Source organism: Cryptomeria japonica, chromosome 5, assembly GCF_030272615.1.
Source record: "Cryptomeria japonica chromosome 5, Sugi_1.0, whole genome shotgun sequence".
In the NCBI taxonomy this organism is placed as follows: Eukaryota; Viridiplantae; Streptophyta; class Pinopsida; order Cupressales; family Cupressaceae; genus Cryptomeria; species Cryptomeria japonica.
Window position 1 is genome coordinate 730614139 of NC_081409.1, and position 22234 is coordinate 730636372.

Below are 22234 nucleotides of genomic sequence, written 5' to 3' on the forward strand. Positions count from 1 at the left end.
TTGCAACCTTCTCTTACATGTCAAGAAACTTGATATCAAAACGAATACAAATTGCACTTGCTCTAGGTAATTTGGAAATGCTCTCAAAACTTTCACCAGTCTTTAAAGTAAAACAAAAAAACCTGCAAGCTGAAAGCCATAGGATCCTCAGTTTTATTCTCCAGTACCTACACTCTGAAAATGTTGAATCTTTTGTCTTTCTGAAAGGGAGTGTGACTGCATTTTTCACTGAGAATCTGCTTTTAAAGTCCTGCTATGCATAAATCCACAAAACAGAAAATTGTAGATCTGATACCTCAACAATAGCCAACAATGTTGTACCCACATTGCTATTAACAAAGATGAAGCAAAAATGGAATGCAAAGACTGGATACAATTAGAATGAAGAGTGGCGATGCGTAGAGAATATTTATTTATATGCAAAGAAATATTCACCTTAATAGGTTTTGGAGCGTACTCTATGAACAATTATGAACATGCCATCCTAACAGAAGCACAAACTTGTACAAGTCTAATGTGAAAACAACTAAGAGTTTTTCTATGACCAGAGTCCCAAATCTTGTCCCCAGTAAGAGGGCATTGTTACCTGAATTGAATTGCTATTTCTTCATCACTCCCAAGTTCCAAACAGACTATTAAAAGCAATGTCTGAATGAAACCAACAAAAATAGAAATCTTATTTGCATTTTATAGAGGTCCCATATTTTTGAGAAAAGATCTACTGAAATTTGAAAGTCATCATAAAAGAGAAAGAGGCAACCTGAAGAAAGATTTGCGATGTAATAGAAATATTATTTGCATTTTATAGAGGTCCCATATTTTTGAGAAAAGACCTACTGAAATTTGAAAGCCCTAATAAAAGAGAAAAAGGCAACCTGAAGAAATATTTGCAATGTAATAGAAATCATATTTGCATTTTATAGAGGTTATATATTTTGAGAAAAAATCTACTGAAATTTGAAAGCCATAATAAAAGAGAAAGAGGCGACCTGCAGAAATATTTGCAATGTAATAGAAATCTTATTTGCATTTTATAGAGGTCCCATATTTTAGAGAAAAGATCTACTGAAATTTGAAAGCCATAATTAAAGAGAAAGAGGTAACCTGAAGAAATATTTGCAATGTTACTTACCTATCTGGTGTTTGACTCGCTGCTGGGGTAATGACAATATATTGATGCTTAGTTAAAGATGGAAGTACAGATTCAATGTAATCAAAATGACCCTTCTGCTTACGACAGTCAACTCTAACTGGTTTTTTTGAGGCCAACTCTTTTGGTAGTTCTTTCACAACATGGACAAAGTCTTTTGTCCGTTGAATGAAATAGTCTACATCAAAAATGTCTGCAAAACCACTGAATATACAAAAATATCTCAGGCCAATAGAATAATGGATAATATATCAATTAGGTGTGAAAATAAATCAATTTTATTTCATTAATTCTGCTAGCTGTGGTATTGTATTCTGGGAATCATAACAGCACCAGAGACGAGCTATGTTAAAATCAGGGCATTTTATTAACTCTATATGAAAATAGTAAATACAATAATGAGAACTTTTCTAAAGTATTATAAGAAGAAAGTTACTCTTGAGTTGCTTGGATTCCTGTACAATAATTTGAAAAGGATAGATTCACACAGCATTCTAAATGTATTATATTAAATGTTGAGATCCATGAATGTTTAAAAGCTTCACTGATATGATACATGTGATGTCCCCTTCTAGTTGACATCTGTCAGCTAAGTAGATTAGCCTATCATTGACCCTCGTAGGCTGATGAGGTTGGTTAGAGGGTCCTTCGGAGTTTGTTCTTCATCTTCAGAGTAAGCACTCCAAGACTGGCTTTCGTTTGGGGTCTCCAGGACTCCGGTTGAGATACTTTCTATTTTTAGCAGTCCTGCTATTTATAGCCAATGGGTTGGGCAGGGGCAGAGTATGGTTTGGCAGTCTCCAATTCTGACAGCAGGCAATTCTGATGGATACTTAGAGAGATATTAATATTTAATTACTTTAATTAAATATTAAATGGGAACTTTAATGTTTTAATGTTTTAAAAGTCACTTTAAGTTATAACTTAAGTGAGGGTCTATTTCTCATCAGATGGGGCCAACTTTTATATTAAATTGAAAGTGATTTATTTTTGATATTTCAATAGTCAAAAATAAATAATAAAAAAAGTTAAGAATTTCATTAAATGCCAAAATCGTACCTTTCTTGAAAATCGTGCCAAACCCAAAGAGGAGGAGATAAAAGAAGATTTTTTGGTCTTCTTTCCATTATGCTAAGTTTTGGATATTTTGTTTGGAGCTCTGAGAGGAGTTATTGGCCAAGGGTTTCAGCAGAAGATTCTTCTGCAGTGATCAGAGGTATCGGTACAAGAAAACGTGGGATTCTTGTGCAACAACATCAGAGGCTGTGAAATATCAGTCGATCTTGCTCTTCCAGTTGGTTTCATTCAGGGACCAAGTTTGTGCTTATTAGTCAGAGAGGCATCGTTATTCATCAGTATTTTGTTGCAGCAGCAAACAGGGAAACAGAGGCACCCACAGGAGATATTTATTGGTGGCTGTACGGCTGCTTGGGGAGTAGCGCCAATCACCTAAGGGCTGCGATTTTGCATGTGGAGGAATCTAAAAAAATAAATAAAATAAGGAGAAGGTGCGCCTAGCTTGGGTTTCTCCATTCAGCTATCATGCAAGCTGTTCGGGCCAGTCTAGAATAAATTACAACATGCTGTCATAATGGACTGTGCATGACCAGCAAGAAGGAAATAAGGGTTTCCAGAAATTCTTGGTATTTATCAGCTCTTATCTTTTATTGTCTGTTTATGTATTGAGGGTAAATAAAGGTTGAATAAATGTAACAAGGGTTTGATCAGTTAATTACTGAATTAGAATTTATTTCTAGCGCTTCCCTATAGTTGCTTTTTTGAGCTTGTAATGGTTAGAATATACTTGCTGTTCAAAAAAATGCATAGAACAAACTTAAAAACGCAACAGGTTCAACTAAACTTCAGTTGTCAGAGTTGAGGGCCTTTTGAGGTTCTTACAATACATTTGTAGAAAGAAAAAGAAATCATAAACTACTTGGTGGATATTTTCTCACTGAAATGCCCTATTTAGCAATATAAAAGTAGTAAATTAGTAATTATGCCATTCAATCCTTGTCAAAGATTATTTTTTCCTTTGGTTGGGCTTTGGAATTGTTTCATCGACAATCATTGGTAGGTCATTGGCTCTCTCTTTTCGTCTGTTTGGGAGGCTATCCCATGATAAGAATGCATATGATTGGTTGAAAAGTGATCCTGGAGCATTTGGAGCAATCATTTTAATTGTAGAAGAGTATAATGAGGAAGCCCATTTATTCAAAATTCTTGTTTATTTCTTGTTTGATTTTCAGAATTTCCTATTAAAGCATGTGATTTTGTGTTTTGAGTTTTTGGTTGTATCAATCAATCAAAGAATTAAAAGAGTACAAAGGTTGGCAGAAGCCCAATCTATGACACCAGAGCATCATCAATTCAAACAAGCTAGAAAAGGAGCTACAGCACCCAAAATAATGGGTCTAGTTACATTATATGATATAAGGTGATATCAAGCATGGTTGAGAAGCTTCAAGCCCTTGGGAGAGATTCTGTAACTTGTTAGAGTGACAAACATAATTACAATTTGTAAGCTTTGAAACACTGGTTTTTGGTCTGAAGACTTTCCAGACGATTTCAGGATTGAAGACTTGATGTACTGCTCCATCCACAGACATTTACGGTCTGTGCCATCATATCATGACTTAATGAACAAAGAATCATAGGTTGTCAAGCTTATTGCATAACTGAAGCTGCAGTAGTTGTTTTTAAATTAAATAAAGTTAAAAAGATATTAGAAGAAGAACTCAGACAACTCTAGGTTTCAATTTTTCAAAGAAATAAATGAAGTTCAACAATTTTAAATTACTGGAATCAAGTCAATTAAAACCTACAAGTTTTCACTATTCACTGCAAAAATCTGAAGAGCGAAGTTTTATTAAAGTTCAGACTAATAGAACTTGACATTGGGTGACTCAACTCTAAAAGTTGCATTACATTAAAGTGATGTCAATTAATATTTGCATTGGTCAAGAGAACACAAGATGACCATACCCATGGAAAGAAACCTTTAAGGCAGCTTTTCAAACACACCAAAAAATGGCATGCGGTAACTTGTGATGCTTTGAAATATTTCCAAAGCTAATGTATATCCAAAACATGGCATCTTGAGGGAATTGTGAAATTTTAAGGATGCAGTTTCAAAGTTTCTAAAGTGACTATAAAGTGACCCTTGGCATCCCCAACACTTAGTGAAAATTGTAAAGGAACTTGATAGAAAATATTTGCAACTTATAACAGGTTACTGGGTGGTACCTGTTGACGTGTTTTTTATCACAGTGTCGAACACAGAATAAAGTTGCCTAACGGTCACTTCACTCTCTCTTGATCAAAGTGCAATTGCATGCTAAGATTGCAAGAAATTCAAACACCCGACTCCAAGGTTCCTTTATGCTACGGACGTGACTCAGTTGGCTGATGTGATTGTTGGTAATCCAAGCGGCCTTACATTTGCATCATTCTTTCATTTCTTTGTTGTGGCTGGAACTCCATCATCAGATATGGAAATTTTGTGATGTTGTTGCTTCAAACGAACTGAAATGAACTGAAAATAAAAGGGTAAGGGTTTAGAAGGATCTAAATCTACTCCTAAGGGCAGCAGTGATAACAACAGTTTAATGCTTTGGTGGACAAATTCCAAATAAACCAAGCTTTGCTTCGCCAAGATCAACTACAACTCCGCAAGAACTGGTGCAATCTTCTGGGGATGGTAGAGGATTTTCAAATCGAGAAAGTACATTTGAATACCCAAAAACGGCGCAATCCAAATGACTATCCACAATCAAACTCAGCACAAATTTAGGGAACTCAGACTAACTTTACACTGCAACTTACAATCAGCAAGATGTAAAAAGTATGAACCATGGAAATTCATCGGACACCATTACATTCTCCATTGAAATCAAAGCACTTTACTATTTCTAATCTAAGTGAGGAAGGTGAAACCATGCAAGCTTTGAAAAAACAATTTAAGTGGACACCATCAGAGAACAATGTTTCATTGTTATTATCTCAAAACTTATCGCAACAATTTCATACAAAGCTCCCTCCCTTTTAAATGAGGGGGGGTCACCCCTTTATATAGGCCTCAGGCCATGACTACATGCAAAACCCTAATTAGGGTTTTCCCAAAAGATTCTCCACTCAAGATGCAACAAGTTGGGAATCAGCAATAAATACCCCATAAAGCCCATATATAATTAATTACAATCCTGCCGAAAATGGCACCCATAAAGCATTAATTAACCATTACATTTAAAAAGTGCCCACTATGCAATGAATGTACCCTCATGCAAAAATCGCCCATGATGCCATAAATGCACCATCACCTCCACATGTGACGGCGGCATGCAAAAGGAATCTGCCATAATGCCTCAAATGTGACAGTTGCATGCAAAGAGATGCTTCATTAATTCAGCGTCTGTTGACTCAACTACCATTTGGTGGAAAAAACCCTGGAGAGAGAAAAACTTCAAGAGGGAGAACCTCTGACTCTGGAAGTATTTTCTTGAAGTTTTTGAACTTGCCTTGCTTTGGAAAAGATTTTCAATGATTTTTCAACATCTCTTATTTTTTAGGAATTTTGCAAAAATTAGGGTTTCAAGTCCAGAAGGAAGAGAATTCTCCTAAGAATCCAAATCTGTAAAACTTTTGAAATTTGGATGTGATTTGATGCCCGCGAATGGATTTTTCAAATTTTTCCGTTGGGGGGGAAATTTCTTGTTTAGTTCATCCCTAATTCCTTCCTCGTCTTAAAATTTTTATCTTCAATTCATCCTTGGATGTGATTTCTTGTTGTGGAGGAATTCTCCTTTGGAAAGAAATTTGTTCCTTACCCTGAGGAAGGAAATTCTTCATACCTAAGCCAATTTTCATGATTTCCAAGAACTATGTCCTGAAGGAAGAAATTTCAAACACTCAGTCAATTTTTCACCTTTCTTGGAATTTCTTCTTTTTGGGTGCAATTCTTCCTGGATGAAGGAATTCATCTCTTTGTGCACTGTCCATGAGAAGATCATTTTAGCGCACTCTTGTGTTCCTAGGCGGCATTTTACGCTTGGTGGGGAATTCTTTCAATTCCATGGATTCCTTGCATCCCTCTATCTGGCACTCCTTCTCTCACTTGGGCGCAAAAATGCCTTGGTCAAGGACTCTTGCAATTTGCCTGTTTCTCCATGCACACTTCATTCTGGCACCCTCCACAAGGATGGGGCGGAAATTCCTCCTGAGAAAGGAATTCATTGTTTTGTGAATTGTCAATGTCTTCTTTTCAACATCCCTCCTTTTTAGGGATCCTCCTAAAATTTAGGAGCTAGGTTCATTCGATGGAGAATTCTGCCACGATTCCGAATCTATAACAATTTCCTCATTCCGACAAGATTCGGTGTCTAAAAATAGCAAATTCAAAAATTTGCTCGAGGGGAATTTTGCTTTTTATTCCTCCTTGACTCCTTGGATTCCATGCCTTACGCAAAATTTCAACTTTTTAGCTTGGGCGGAATTTTCGCTATGCCAAGGATTCATGGAATTTTCCATCTGTCCTTCCCTGACCCATTTTAGCGCCCAACTGCATACTCAAGCGCAATTTTGCTTATGCCAAGGATTCATGGATTTTTCCATCTGTCCTTGCCTTCTCTAGTTTGGCGCCCAACTACATACTTGGGTGGAATTTTGCTTATGCCAAGGATTCATGGATTTTTCCATCTGCCCTTGGCTTCTCCATTTTGGCGCCCAACTGCATACTTGGGCGGAATTTTGCTTATGCCAAGGATTCATGGATTTTTCCATGTCCTTGGCTTCTCCATTTTGGCACTCAACTACATACTTGGGCAGAATTTTGCTTGTGCCATGGATTCATGGAATTTTCCATCTGTCCTTGCCTTCTCCAGTTTGGCGCTTGACTGCATATTTGGGTGGAATTTTGCTTATGCCAAGGATTCATGGATTTTTCCATCTATCCTTGGCTTCTCCATTTTGGCGCCCAACTGCATACTTGGGTGGAATTTTGCTTGTGCCATGGATTCATGGAATTTTCCATCTGTCCTTGGCTTCTCCATTTTGGTGCCCAACTGCATCCTTGGGTGGAATTTTCCATCTGTCCTTGGCTTCTCCATTTTAGGCATGGATTTCCAGCACTTGACCCATTTTTGGCTTTCTTTGTCTGTTGTCTAACTTACCGGAATTAGAAATATCTACAAGCGTCTAATCCTTGTCGCCTTGTCTAACTGACCCTGCCAGTACTGACTTTCCAAAAATAGAAACCTTCAAGGTGTCAACGTTAGACCGTAGACAGGGTGCAGGAATGACTTACTATAAATAGAAACTTACTAAAAATAGAAATTACTAAATATAGTAAGTTTGATTTTTGGCAAAATGACGACATTCCGATACTCGGAAAAATCCCTAAAAAATAGGGACTTTCTAAAAATAGAAAGTTGCTCCGTTTGGGCTCAAATTTTACTGGGAGGTCCCTTTAAGGATCCTGATTCTAGTCGTATGTTCAGTTTTCCCAAAACCCTAACAGGAACCCCTAAAATCTAGGACAAAAGGCAGAAACCCTAAAAAGGTACAAAACAAGCCCTAGACTTTATAGAATTCGTTCAATAGAGAAGCAGATCAACTCTAACTGACCCTCGAACATCCACGAAGCGGAGAGATTGAAGGGATTGCGGGGCTAAAAGCTAGGGGGGGCCTATCTGGGATGGGGTGATGTGTGATTAGGTCACAACAGTACCACCATGAATCTTTGAAAAGTCAAAGGAGAGCAAAACAACAGAAAAGTAATTTCGTGCTTACAGAAAGACAAGTCATATTGGAAAATATGAAGCTCAATTATGAATGCCAGTGAAGAGATAAGATATGGTTGAAGATGAATAAGTGATCCTCTCTCAAATCTGATAATTAAATTACAGGAATACAATTAAAGTACAACATAATAGGGAGGAGCATGGGATCATTTATGAAAGCATAAAACTAAAAACCAGATGAGAACATATAATTGACAAAACCAATGGTAGCTTAATATCCAATGGACAAATCGTCATAACTGGGATCTACTTTTTATTCTATCATGGGAAACATATGGAGCAAGGTACAAAGTTGAAAACTATTAAGTGCCAGGATATTGTTTAGTTTAATTAGACCAAGGAAGGCCTGTTGACAATGTTGCAAGAGCTGATTAAGTAGAAGACCACTTTTAAAAGGCATTCAAAAAATCTTCTGACCGATAGGATCTTGCCACATGGTGGATATTGTCTATACAAACTGTTCACCAAAAGTAACATTATCAAATCACCTTCATGCCAAAAAAGAAAATAAGCATGGGATAAACTGTTTCTATCATAGCTTTTGCATACAAGTTCTAAATGTACTAAGCACTTTGATGGAGATTCTTTCGAGAGACGTGAGATTCTTAAATTTTACTTTTTTCTAGTTCCACGTCAATTCACAAGAAAAGGAATTATAATTTTTATACAATGAAATAACCTAGAAACTGTAGACAAGATTGAGCTGAAATTATGACTCCTCTAGAACAAGCAATATAAATTAAATTCATTATATAGTCTCCTTTTTCTTTACCTATGTTGAGAAAATTGCCCTTTTTCAAATATGAATGTATTTGCAAATCAACCTTTGCAGAACATCCATTTTAAGACTAAACGATAAACACCATATTTGTATTTAAAATACCAAACACTTAGCAGTGAGAGGTAATTATTTCAGCTGATAAATAAGGGTGGTCATTGAGACTAACAAAAGCTCTGATAAAAACCTTAATAGGGACCAAGGATTGGGGGTAAGCCACTCGTGGTATCTGATGATTAACACAAAACAAGGATTAGAGGTAAGCAAGTTGTGTTGTCTGACTATTAACTCAAAAAGATCAACAATTAAAATCAAAATGTAAAACTTTATAAAAAGTTTGAATTGTATCTCATATGATCCTTTTATTGTTCTAAATATGGTTTTTCACTTCTGTTCTTTTTCTAATTTCTATTTGTAATATTTGTTTTTAAAACATTTTATAGGACCAATTGTTTACAATGACAAGATGTGTTAAAAAGTGTCTCATGTTTAGAGATAATTAAATATAACTAGGAATCGTTCTTTTATGTTTTTAGTAATTCTTTTATTTTTTGCCTTTTTAGATGGTGATTTGCATATTAAAGAACTTTGTTTCATGTTCATTTTTACACCATTTGGTCTTAGTTTTGGATTCTAAATCTTAAATACTAATTGATAATCCATAATTTTTAGAAAACAACTATTAGCAGCACCACTTTTAATATGGCAATGGTGCTTTTTGTCGACATTATATTAAAATTATTGGCAACATAATGGTGACTCTTTCTAATTTATCCCTTTAATTAATTTTAGGGCTTTTGATGTACTTTGGCTTTTCTCCCTTTTTTCAGGGTAACTCTTCTCGGAATATTGAACATTACATCTAGAAAGATAATGTCTGCCATCATCACTCATTTGTATTATCCTAATGATGAATCACAAATTGTGATCATTGATACATAAAAATCTCTACACATTTTTTTCCCAAAAGCTGTGTATCAGTTGACATAGACTGGCTAAAAAAGTGATGTTCTTGAAACTCAGAAATACAAACAAAAAAAACCTTGTAACTAACCTCAATCATCATCGCAACTTTTATGTACATATCAAGCCATATTGACCTCTTTTATTATCGTTAGCATGAAATAAATACAGGCACTTTCACACTCCCTTAAAGATTTAACTAAGGTGTTGTGCACCTAGTTCCATATATGAGAGATGAAATTTCTCTTAACACAATAGAATATAGAATCTTGTAGCTGGAATTTGATTTCCTAGCAACTATGCAGCAATTTTCAAAATTTAAATTTATATACATAAAATTTTCACAACATGTACTAGAAATTATAGAGGGTATCTCATTAACATGAAAATGTAGAGTATGTACAACAATTGTTCAAGATTTAAATAACATGACATGAAAAGGATAAAAGATAGCCTCATTAACTCAGCTACATAGAAACCAAATCTAACAGATAAAAGAATATAGCGATTTCAGTGGAAGCTCTCCAGTCCTGTACAAGATTAACATCCCAGGACTAGAACAAGGCAAGGTCCAAAAGATGCATATATAGTTGACATGACAAACAGTAGGGATGAACTCTGCTTCTACTCACCAGAACCAAAGTGGCTTCACTTTGGCCTAGCAGAAACCTCTCCAGCCCAAGACCAAAGGCCTCAGCTCTCACCCTCAAGTTATCTACCAATAATCAGTCACTAAAAATAGGCTTTAACTAAGGCCCCAGAATAGCCTATCCATTTCCATGTAAACAATGACCTAAACTTTTGCAAAATACATAGCTTAAGGTAGATCACAGCTGCCAGGGAATTTACCAAGGCCACTAAATTCCAGTTATAAAATCTTTTTTCCTCTCTCAAGATCAACACCATTCATCCAATGGAAACTGAAAGTTGGAACAAGGAATGCTTCATCTTTTGCATACATGCAAGAGCTGATCTGATTGGACAAGTGGTGACATCCTCTTCCCAATTTGTAATGTAATAAGCCTCATGTGAAACCAGACACTGAAACTAAAACCCAATGGGAAAATGGAATTGGGGACACTTATAATATAGGATATCCACAGTGTAAACCATTAGAATTTACATCTCAAGAATCTTTGAGAATGTATGATTGTTGATATGCCCATGTTCAAGTAATCAAGTCTCATACAACTAGCTGGTACAGTGAAATTGAAAGGAAGACTATTGGCCAAACCACATAAAGGAGCCATTCAAGGTATCCCTTCATCCAAATGGAAGACTTGCAGACCAACTTGAATAATTTTTTCTAATGGGAATGATAACTATAAACAAACTAGTTGAACAGTGTTTTTCCATTAACTCACATCAGTTTTTCTCTTCACAAATTAAACAATACCTGAGAAGAATAAGCACACTTTTTGCATATTTTTGAGGATTTTTTAATGTGTTATATTACTTATTTTGGACCATCCTTTCAAGATCAATTTCAAATGTTGTCACAAGCTACAGCAATCTTAACAGTTATTCATTGTAACCTATTATGCTTGAACCAGTTTATACTAAGGTTTTTCCTAGAATTGTGCACTGGTTTGCATTTGATTGTATCGGATAACAAATAAAAAGAGTTAAATGTATTCTCACAAACCTAAGACTATGACCCTAGAATAATAAATGACAATAAATAACTCTCTGAGATTTTTTTTTTTTTCCCCAAGATAATGTCAGCCAAAGACATTGTTTTAGGACTTTTGTATCAAATGCTGTTTGTTGATAGAAGAAACATGAAGACCATGTTTAAACCTAGCATTACATCCAGATATTTGAGTATAATACACTTAGCAAGTAAGGAAGAACATGGCAAAAATTAGGTGAAGCCATTAATTAGCAAGCCAAAATCCCAACTAAGGAGCAGCAAAAAATGTCAAATGGCATTGTTAGATAGTAACTAGTTGATTCTGTGAAATTCCTGTTTCTTGCCTTTGATAGATGGATGTATAGGAGGTTCCCCAACATTTCCCAATACCGATGGTAACAACCTAGGCAAACATCTCTTGTTCCGTGACTGTCTACAGGCAAGATAAAGGCAATCCTAATAAAACCTAAACTGCCTGTAGTTTCATGCCAATTTTCAATTTCAAGATGTTAAAGAGCCTTTCTTGTGTTTTGTTTCCTTTGCACAAGAATATTGAACAAATTCTGGTTTTGTAAGAAGGAAGATGTTTGCAGACGCTTCATAAAGGCATGGGTTACTAATCAAACCACGTGGAATTCTAAAGGAAAAAGTTAGCTTGAAAAGTTTTCATCATTCCTTATATATGTTTGACTAAAGATGGTATAACAGAGCCTACAAATGCAATTCGCCTATTAGGTAAATAAAATTCAAGAATGAGGACCGGCTAAGAAAAGGTAGAGTCTATACCATCTCTCCACACTGAGGCATAAAAAGAACGATTTTATCTACAAAAGCCCAGAGAAGAGCATAAAATGTCAAGGCATAAATAAATCAGGAGGATAAATCTAAGATTTGGGCTCTACTAGAATAAAGAATCAATTTCTAAAGGTAAATTTTGATATAATCATTCTGCTATAATCAACTGAACATTGTCATTTCATCTCTTTTTTTTTTAAATATAGCTTGAAAAATATATTACTGCATTTCGTAATTATACATTAGAAAAGCATGCCTTTCCAATTTATGAGCATGTTCCTAATCAAAAAATTATTTGGTACTTTTCAAGGTTCCAAACAACTATGGTATAGGCTGTTAATATTTAATGTCTAGGATTGTCAAGTTGCTTTAAGTTGCACTGTCTCTTCAAGGAATTTTTCCTGTATGTTGAATTTCAGTAGTATAATGTTTATATGCTAGACTACATCAGGAATCTGTTGAGTTGTGACCTTCAGACACGTTAGAGCACTGCCTGAACTGAACAAGGTTCAATTCCTTGGTAGGTATGTTTTGACAACTTCCAAGTCGGTGAAAAGGTCTTTTGAAAAATCCAAATAAGTTACTCTAATCTGAAATTGTGGTTGTATACCTTTATGATATAACTGTGTTTAAACATCTCGGTGAAATGTTTGGGACACATTTTTCCCTAGTTTGCAGAGATTGACATATTTCATATTTGTTCTTAACTCTTTTTTTCTCAACTAATTTAAAAACAGAAGCACTAATCTTTTTATTTATTTTTATGGGTAAAGCTGAGTACATAGGTATCAACGCCTCTGTCCATGAATAGCTCATTATAAGTTGCTGAGCAAGTGTTCATGTATATCAGAGGTCTCCTCTGGCTAAAGCTGCCACAACTAGGGGGGTCCATTCCATCAAAGTTACCCAGGGATTGAACCTGGCCCTCTCCATATCAGGTGTCTCCAGGGAATTATACCTTGGTGGATGGCATGACATGCCATAATCCGCACTAATTGGGCTACAACCCCCTTCACTGATTTTTTTGAGATATTCCTTTGTGTGGTGAAAACTTTAATGATGTATCATAAATATGGTCATTTGTGTCAATTTCAAACATTTGCTTCAACTTCTCACTGGATTTTATCAAATTAGGAATTTAACAACCAGATAACTTCCTTCTAGCATAGCATTGGATCATCTATGAGCTTCATGGCTGATCAAGGGGCAGGGATGGTCCTCTCCAAACTTTCCTTACTAAGAAAGATGATGTTCAGACTCGATCAACTAAACTAGCTTAATGTTTTGGAGTGCTGGTTTTGATCCCAGAGATAAGTTGCCTTCTGTAGCTCCAATATAAATAGGCCTTTTTATTTAGCCTCTGTAGCCATGGAATGAGGGTTCATTTGAGGCTATTGGTAAAATCATATGAATATGTAGGTATCTAGTCTTATTGCTCGTAAAGAGAAGAGCAAGCTCATATTTATGTTTAGGTTGGTTGAAGAGAAATCGTTGACAGGTACCCTTCATCTTTGTTTATGGATTACATAGCGTAACAATCTATGATTGTAGATGTATTCCCTATAGATGCCATATCTGTCCCTAAAATGGCCATATTGTTTGATATTGCTGTCTTCTTCTTGGGCTTGTCATATAAATATCCAAAGGTAAACTACTAGTGTTGATTCACTAGTTGAGCCAGCTTTGGGATAAAATGCAGACATGCGTACAACCTTCCCTAAGTTACAAAATAATGGGATAACAGCTACTCAAAATCAATTTCACTTGCTTGAGGTAGTTTGATGTTGTAAGCCTGCAGATATGGGTACCACTGCGCCCTCCTGAACCTCATGAAGTGCAAATAATAAGATTTAGTGTTGGCTAACTATTCGCAACAGGATTCACATGTAATTTCCTGGCTCTCTGTCTTCTACAAAAAAGGAGGGTTAAGATTTCAACTGCAAACAGATAAACGCCATATAGGAAAACCTCTAATAGACACATTAGACAGAGGTATACTGTTTGCTCACATTCCAGGTCATATAAAGACATATTCAAGCTTTTATTTGGTGGTATTACGTATCTAAAACATCAATGTTTGTTCTGCTTATAGAAAATGTACTTCTTTTATTAGAAAACCTTTTTGGAAGACTATGGATGGTAGCTAAATCCATTTTATGTATACACTTGACAACCACATTATCAAAAAGAGGGTCCCTATCAGTTTAAAACTGGTTCATTCTGAAAATAAGAACTCCAACATACTGATTGACCATAACCTGAAGGATTGCAGGGACTCAGCAGGTGAGACTATTCAACAAGAGTCTGCTGATTATTGCTTACTCTTCCAACTTCATACATTAACATTTTCTGCTAATATTCTCTTTGTAATTTGCATTGCTTTCAAATTCCAGATGACAGTTCTCATCTTTAGTTTTTTGGAAATGTTAATGGATTATCAAATATTAAGACAAAATCTCTTGAGTCTTTACTTGGCAAAGAAAAAGGGCATTGTTATTGGACTTTCCAGGAAGGTATTTGAAGGTTACCTTGTATCATTCCAATATGAAGCTGCTTCAAAATCTGGCAGAACTAATGTTGCATTGAGCAGACGGGCAATGTCTACACCATCACATAACTACAGAGGCAGAAAAGTAAATATAAGAAACATTATAAATAAATTCCAGTTTTCTGCATTAAAAAATAAAAAAATTAAATATTAGATAGATTATTCAGCTGCATCAAAATTACAAAACATTTGTCTGGGTAAGAGAGCAATTTTGTGAAGCTAAAATTGGTTTGTCATTTGAGAGGCTTACATCTCTACGCATTTGATTCAGACCACCATAGCAATCAACTTTAATGTATCCGGTGCTTTTTTGTGGAAAACCTGGACATTTTTGACAGAAACGGTGAAATTGTCTGCAAATGAGTCCAGGCCTAGCTTCTCATAGCACAATGTACAGTTAGACATAGGTCCACCTAAAGTCATATAAAAACTTTCACATGGATAGAAAAATAAAAGTCAACTTTCACCTGTCAAAGGCTTTGCAGTCCACCATTCACAAGGCTTCCAATCTACACGACTCTGCACATTCCATATATGTTTTGAAATAAAATGCTTTCTGTATGTCATGCTCCTGTGCTTGTATCAAAACAAGAAAGAATTTATACATTTGGAATGGATACCACCAACTTTCAAAGTTAAAATAAGGTGATATGTTTTTAAGCGTCTGATATTTTTTCAGCAACCATCTTGCTCTTTTTTGTATTTCCTTTCATTCATCCAAACAACAGACGTGTATTCTTATTGGTAATATTTTTAGGCAATTCGATTTTCACGAGTTTCAAAATATCAGAAAAATAGAAACTGCCAACAGACTCAGCAATAACATGTATAGTATATACATAAAATCAAGCCAAGTCTATGTAGCTTCCCAGATTCTTTTCGCTCTTTGCTCTTATATATATCATTTATTTAAAGATTGCAGGCTCAATCAATTATTTATAGGGAGATCTGGTCAGGTGTTGTTATGTTACCAATAATAGAATAGCAAAGTACTGACAACATTCTGAAATCCATTTCCTCGAGAAACTAACATCAGAATATAGGTTTTCCAATTACCTGCGTTTCTTCAGCCATTTCTGGCCTGCAACAGATTGCTTGCTAAATCAGAAAAGAACATTTCAATAATCAATACCAATTATGTCCCTTATCCAGTAACCATATCAACATCTGTCCATAATGAATCCCTCCATTGATCTTTCAAACTTAACTCCATTTTGTCTCTTGTTGCGTGTTTCATAAATATGTTGGCATATATTTTATATTTTGTCCAGACTTAAAGTATTAATCGACTATAAAGTAATTGTCATATGAACGTCATTTGTTGTCTCTTGACTCTCCAAGATAAATCTGAATATATGTTCTGACTTGTGGAAAGATGGATTTATCTGTACACTTTTTGGTGTGATTACTTAAAATGTATCAATTTTTACTTGTCTATAGAAAAACCCTAAATGGTTACTTATACCCAAAACCTGAGAACCCCTGCTTTAAACCCATTTATATTTGATTTCATGTTTCTCTTCATGATAACATAACACTAGCAGGGTTGTCAATTTGCCACACGATCATGATAATTGAACATTACTAAAAAACTAAAAAAATATAGACGCTTCAAAAGATATACGAAGAGCGCAAAAGAGACCAGAAGAAGAAAACGGTATGAATAATGAGCACCCAATTGCGTGCCCCTCTTATATTAACACCAGAATGCAATTCTATGCTTGTTAATAACCAGTAGTCCTTTTATCAAAATTTTGAGAATGGAAATACTCAAAACAATACTTTCATTTACTATTCTTCATGTATAACAGTACAGAGGAGGATAGAGAATACCTGGTAGGAATAGTTTCAAGATAAGCTTGATTGCTGGTTGTAGGCCATGGACTCAGATGCATTATAAGCAAGCATAAAAGAATAGCTGCTGCTGCTATTAAGCCATTAGATACTGGTTTTGTGAAAGCCGGCATTAGAACAGAAAGCTTAATCATTTTCTACTCTCCTAGAAGCATTCGAATTGTTTCTATCCAATTGTGAATTCCCACAGGTAACCTCACAATTCCAGCACCCACTTGAGAATTTTCACTGTGACAATGAACCAAGAACAGATTCAACTTAGATCTCAAGATTATAGCAATAAACCAAAATTTCAAAGCAAGGCCAACCACAAAAGCGCTCAGACATACAATTCAGACCAGAGGTAAGAGTTTTCAAAGCATCGTTAACTTCATCAGCCACACGGAATGATTCTTGGTAAAGGACATACTTACCATGGATCTCAAGTGAGTGATCGATGTCCATACCCTCATTAAAAGCATATGCACAAGAATGCTTAAATCGCAGTATGTGGAATACATGAATCAGTGGTTTTATTGTAATTTCTTCTATAAAATGCCCAATGATTGGTGGGAAATACCAGTTCATATGATCGTTGTGAATGTGTGCAGCCAGAATTGAGAAGCTAAAAACAAAATGTCGTTCTGAATTGACTGAAGATCAGTTTGACGCGATCTTCTGTTATTTTGGTTTGCTAGGAACTTATACAATGTTGATTTTGGGAGGAAGGGCAAACTTGATTGCAAATCACTCGTTCCCAAACTCTCATTGTGACAGCTTGAATGATTCTTTAAATTAGGCTGTGACTGCCCTAGTTCTCTATATATGATGTGCTAGTGAAAATTACGTGCTTGCGCTTTCCTCTTCTTTTTGGGAGAGCTTTGTCTTGATTATTTCTTATGTAATCACAAATATATAATTTTTAAAGAGGGTCTTGATTTAAAGTTTTTGTTCATTTTCTATCTAGATTTAGATTTATGATTTGTACAAGTGACTTGATCTAAAATGTGTTTTATGGAAAAGGATAAATTTTTAATTTTAAATATATATTTCAGAATCTATATAATTATTTCTATTAGTTATTATGTGTTTAATTGAAGTGTAAAACATTTCAATTGTTATCTTTGGAGTTCTATGTAAAGATCAATCCTAGTTAATTTTTAATTATTTGATAGAAAGTGTGATATACTTATTCTAATAATGAAAACATTTTTTTTTTTTTTTGTAATCATAAGGATATTCCTACGACTGAGCACCCAACTTGCCTTGCCTTGGGCTTACATATTGTTAAGTTGGAGTTTAATAAGGGACGAGCTAGGGTGAGACTAATCCCCTAGGGATGCACCAAGTTGCCTGCAAGTGGGTGCATTGGATAATACTAGGCCTTAGAGATGAAAACATTTATTGTTGCATTACATATTTGCATCAACACGTTGGGTATCTTTTTGCATGTTTGTCTTTTTTTTTTATCATTTCTAAAAATTGTTGACTTAGTATTTGACTTGGTATCTTAGGGGTTTGACCAAAGGGAAATATATTCTATGTCATTGACAAATTCATGATTAGCATAAAGGAAAATTAAGAGTGAACAATAGAAAAAATACACAAATTAGATATAGATACATCCAAATCAAGTCTACACTTGTGTAGATTGGATCTAAACATGCCCGATTGATCTTACAATTATGAAAGTTACCCATAGTGATAGGCAATGAGTTTTCATATCCCAAGACATTTGCTAATTAATCCCAATTTTTCTCCACTCTAACAAATCATTTTCAATAACAACATATCAACTTTGTTTTTCTAGCTACATATATTTGTTTTATTTGTCCAATTTATGCATTTATTTTGCTATTTTACTTTTGATAGTTACCTGGGTTAACTATTTAAGTCCAATGTAATTACTTGATTATGTTTGTCGTGTATCTGTGAAGTGTGGACCTGTGAACCTGCAGCTGCAACACAAAAACACTCAATAGATCATTACAAGCATGATTAGCAAATATAAACAAAGAAATATGAAATCATGGCTAATCGATCTATCACCTCCTAATAAATGCGAGTATGAATTTGCTCTTAGATCTGGTTAGCAATTCTAGTGACTTGACTACACCTAGACGGAGGATTTAAATGATAATGATGATGCATTTAAGCTAGAAATGATGATTAAGCTAGATGATAGGCAAATTAAGCTAGAAATAAGCTAGATTTAAGCTAAAATTGAACATGATAACAATGCTAAAATGATATTGCTAAGAGCTATATGCCTATAGTAACAATGCTTGAATGCAAATGAGATGGATGAATGTGGATCGGGATTGGATCTATTTATAGGATTTTCCAAGGCTAGGGGTGATGTGGCATGAATCAACGGTCAAGATTTGATATGAAGATATCAATGGTTAAATTGGAGGTGGATGTAGAAGAGGTTGGATGAAAGGGGACAATTGGTGGTAGGTAGGAAAAGGGGTTGGTTGGAAGGGAACACTTGGTGATGAGTGTCAAGAAGCTTTGCTCATGAGAAGGCAAAGTGTCCAAGGAAAGGGTACATGGTGGTTAGGATGTGCAAGCTAGGATGGGGTTAGGCAAAACCTGGGGTTAGACGGAATGGGTTAGGTTTAGGAGTGGTTAGGTTAGGTGGTTAGAAGTTAGGAGAATTTGGATTTAAAAATTCAAATAATAGAAAAAGGCTAATTAATTCCAACAACTCATGAATTGATTTGTTTTAATTAATTAGAGGATTTTAGAAGAAGTGAATTTGATGGGGGGAATTAATTAGTTTGAATTAATTAATTGAAGGGGATTATCGAAATGAACGTATTAAATAAATCCTTAGATTTATTAATAAGTAGATGAAAGGGATAATTTAATCAAATTGCTAATGAATTCAATTAAATTGGGAAGGAGGATTAATTAAATAATTGCTTATTCTATTAATTATCTTCAGACCATTTTTAGGTGTATACATTTTGCCCCTCTTTGAAGCGAGGTGTGATGACGCGTTGATTCAAAGAATAATTTTGTTTTGGTGATGATTTGATAGGATGCCCCAGACATTGATTGATAAATTGATGATGATATTGATTTGATAGGATGCCCCAGACCTTGATTGATAAATTTCGGTATGTTCATGTCCCCTCGGGAGATCAATTGAGATAATTGATTTCTTGGAGTGTTTTGGATGATTGCAAAATTGATGTCCCGATTAGAAAAGATTCGATTCTGCAACATTGATTGATGAAAGTGCGAGTTCTTTGATCATGATGATTGATAGGGTTTGATAAATCTTGATTTACAAGATAAGATTGATTAGATTTGATAAGATCTAGATTTAGTCTGGCTTCAGGGAAGATACCTCCTGTATAAGACAAAGATGATCAAAAGCATCTGGTTTCAGGAACGATATATCTTGTATAAGACTTGATCGGAAGTGTCTGGTTTCAGGTGAGATACATCCTGTGTAAGACATGATAAAATAGATCAAATACGATCGATTGATAAGATGGATAAGGTTGATTGGGTAAAGAACTAACATTTTGTTGATATCAAGTTGCATAATGATGTAAATATGTTGATGTTGGTGTATTTTAGGGGGTAGCATAAGTATTTTGCTGGGTTGATAATATCTGAAGAGAGATGAGTCATCATTTTGATTGTGTATACACTTATGATAATACATTGATGATTCCTGCGATAGAGTTGACCTTGGATAAGATGAGCTTTTTAGGATCCCATGCAAGAATGAAATGCAAGCTAAACGCCAATGCCAATGCTAATGAAATGCAAAGCTACGATCAGTGCAGTCACTGGGTTATTGCTTTTTATTATCATTGAGCTTTTGAAATGTGGGAAGTGAGTGCAAACATCGATGGTATAATTAAACCATGATGACCTGAGCACTTCTTTCCTGGATTTTGATATTGCAAGTTAGCACAAGCATCAAGGTATAATTAAACCAAGATGACATGAATGTTGCTTGCGTAAAACAGGCAGTATTAACCATTAGCATATGCAAATTGGAAATGTCTTCAATGATACTCCGATGATCATGTCTTGAGACCAATTTGCACTTACTAATGATTAATTTATAGACAACAGACAAGAAAAATATCACATTCCTTCCTTGTTCCTCTAATCAAAGACATCCTGGAGGTAATCAGAAATCATGATAGCGAAAATGTGAAATCATGGCTAATTGATCTATCACCTCCTAATAAATGCAAGTATGAATTTGCTCTCAGATCTGGTTAGCAATTCCAGTGACTTGACTACACCTAGATGGAGGATTTAAATGATAATGATGATGCATTTAAGCTAGAAATGATGAGATTGAGCTAGAAAATATGCTAGATTTAAGCTAAAATTGATCATGATAACAATGCTAAAAATATTGCTAAGAGTTATATGCCTATAGTAACAATGCCTAAGATGCAAATGAGATGGGATGAATGTGGATCGGGATTGTGGATGTGGATCCTTTGAGCTCCAAAATGGGGTCTATTTGTGGGATTTTCCAAGGTCGGGGGTGATGTGGCATGAATCAATGGTCGAGATTTGATCTGAAGATATCAATATTTAAATTGGAGGTGGTTGGATGAAAGGGGACAATTGGTGGTAGGTAGGAAAAGGGGTTGGTTGGAAGGGAACACTTGGTGACAAGTGTCAAGAAGCTTTGCTCATGAGAGGGCAAAGTGTCCAAGGAAAGGGAACATGGTGGTTAGGATGTGCAAGCTAGGATGGGGTTAATTAAAGCTACGGTTAGATGGAATGGGTTAGGTTTAGGAGTGGTTAGGTTAGGTGGTTAGAAGTTAGGAGAATTTGAATTTAAAAATTCAAATAATAGAAAAAGGCTAATTAATTTCAACAACTCATGAATTTGATTTGTTTTAATTAATTAGGGGATTTTAGAAGAAATGAATTTGATGGGGGGGATTAATTAATTTGAATTAATTAATTAAAGGGGATTATTGAAATGAACCTATTAAGTAAATCCTTAGATTTATTAATAAGTAGACGAAAGGGAGAATTTAATCAAATTGCTAATGAATTCAATTAAATTGGGAGGGAGGATTAATTAAATAATTTTTTATTCAATTAATTATGTTCAGACCATTTTACAATGTTTGATCAATTATTTCACCCTTGGAATATTTTTTGAAAAGGTTATTTGTTTTCATCTTTATTTTTCATTAATATGGCTACTCCTACACCCCCTTAGGGTCTTATGTTTTGATTTCTATTCATATTTTTTCTAATCTAAGACACATACTAATATATCCCCTTGATTTGTCATTGTATATCTATGCGTCACAAACAAGATGAAGATGAAAAGATTGATAAAATGAAATAAATGAGACAATAATAAAAAATTTAGTGAAACCCTTATCATTTATACATTGATCAAATTGTGATGCAATGTCCATATTTATCAATATGAAATGATTGTTCAGTTCATCTTCTAAATGACTCTTCAACTTCTAATGTATCTCGAAAATATAAAATATAAAATATTATCCTACTATATCTAAGATTATGTGTGATAGTGTCGCATCCCCCCCTTAATTTTCAAAGGTAGTGCATAAATCATTGTTTGTGTTATACATCTTGGGTAATTTGTTTATGGTGTCTCATTTGCTTGACATGAAGCTCTAATATTTTGCAAAAGGTTTTTCTTGATTGATAGCTTATTAATTTCTATAAATTTAACATTTCCATGAACCAAGATATTGACTTG

General features: G+C 34.9%; 1 protein-coding gene across 5 annotated transcripts in view; it reads right to left on the reverse strand.

Moving 5' to 3' along the window:
- LOC131069524 (O-fucosyltransferase 13) overlaps window positions 1-17365 on the reverse strand; it is a 34878-nt gene extending 17513 nt beyond the window's left edge. Inside the window, exons 1-6 of one of the 5 annotated variants that reach the window (XR_009112146.2) lie at window positions 16932-17365; window positions 16498-16746; window positions 15132-15235; window positions 14915-14985; window positions 14645-14733; window positions 1133-1354 (exon numbers count right to left, since the gene is read on the reverse strand). Coding sequence is in view for 4 of the 5 variants with exons in the window: in XM_058005141.2 (XP_057861124.1) it covers window positions 1133-1354; window positions 14645-14733; window positions 14915-14985; window positions 15132-15235; window positions 16498-16652 (641 nt within the window). In the remaining variant the exon portion in view is untranslated. Of the gene's footprint in view, window positions 1-1132; window positions 1355-14644; window positions 14734-14914; window positions 14986-15131; window positions 15241-16497; window positions 16747-16931 lie in introns of all 5 variants that reach the window. The other 4 variants (XM_058005141.2, XM_058005252.2, XM_058005040.2 and 1 more) reach the window with 4 other exon arrangements.
- Between the last annotated feature and the right edge of the window lie 4869 nt (window positions 17366-22234).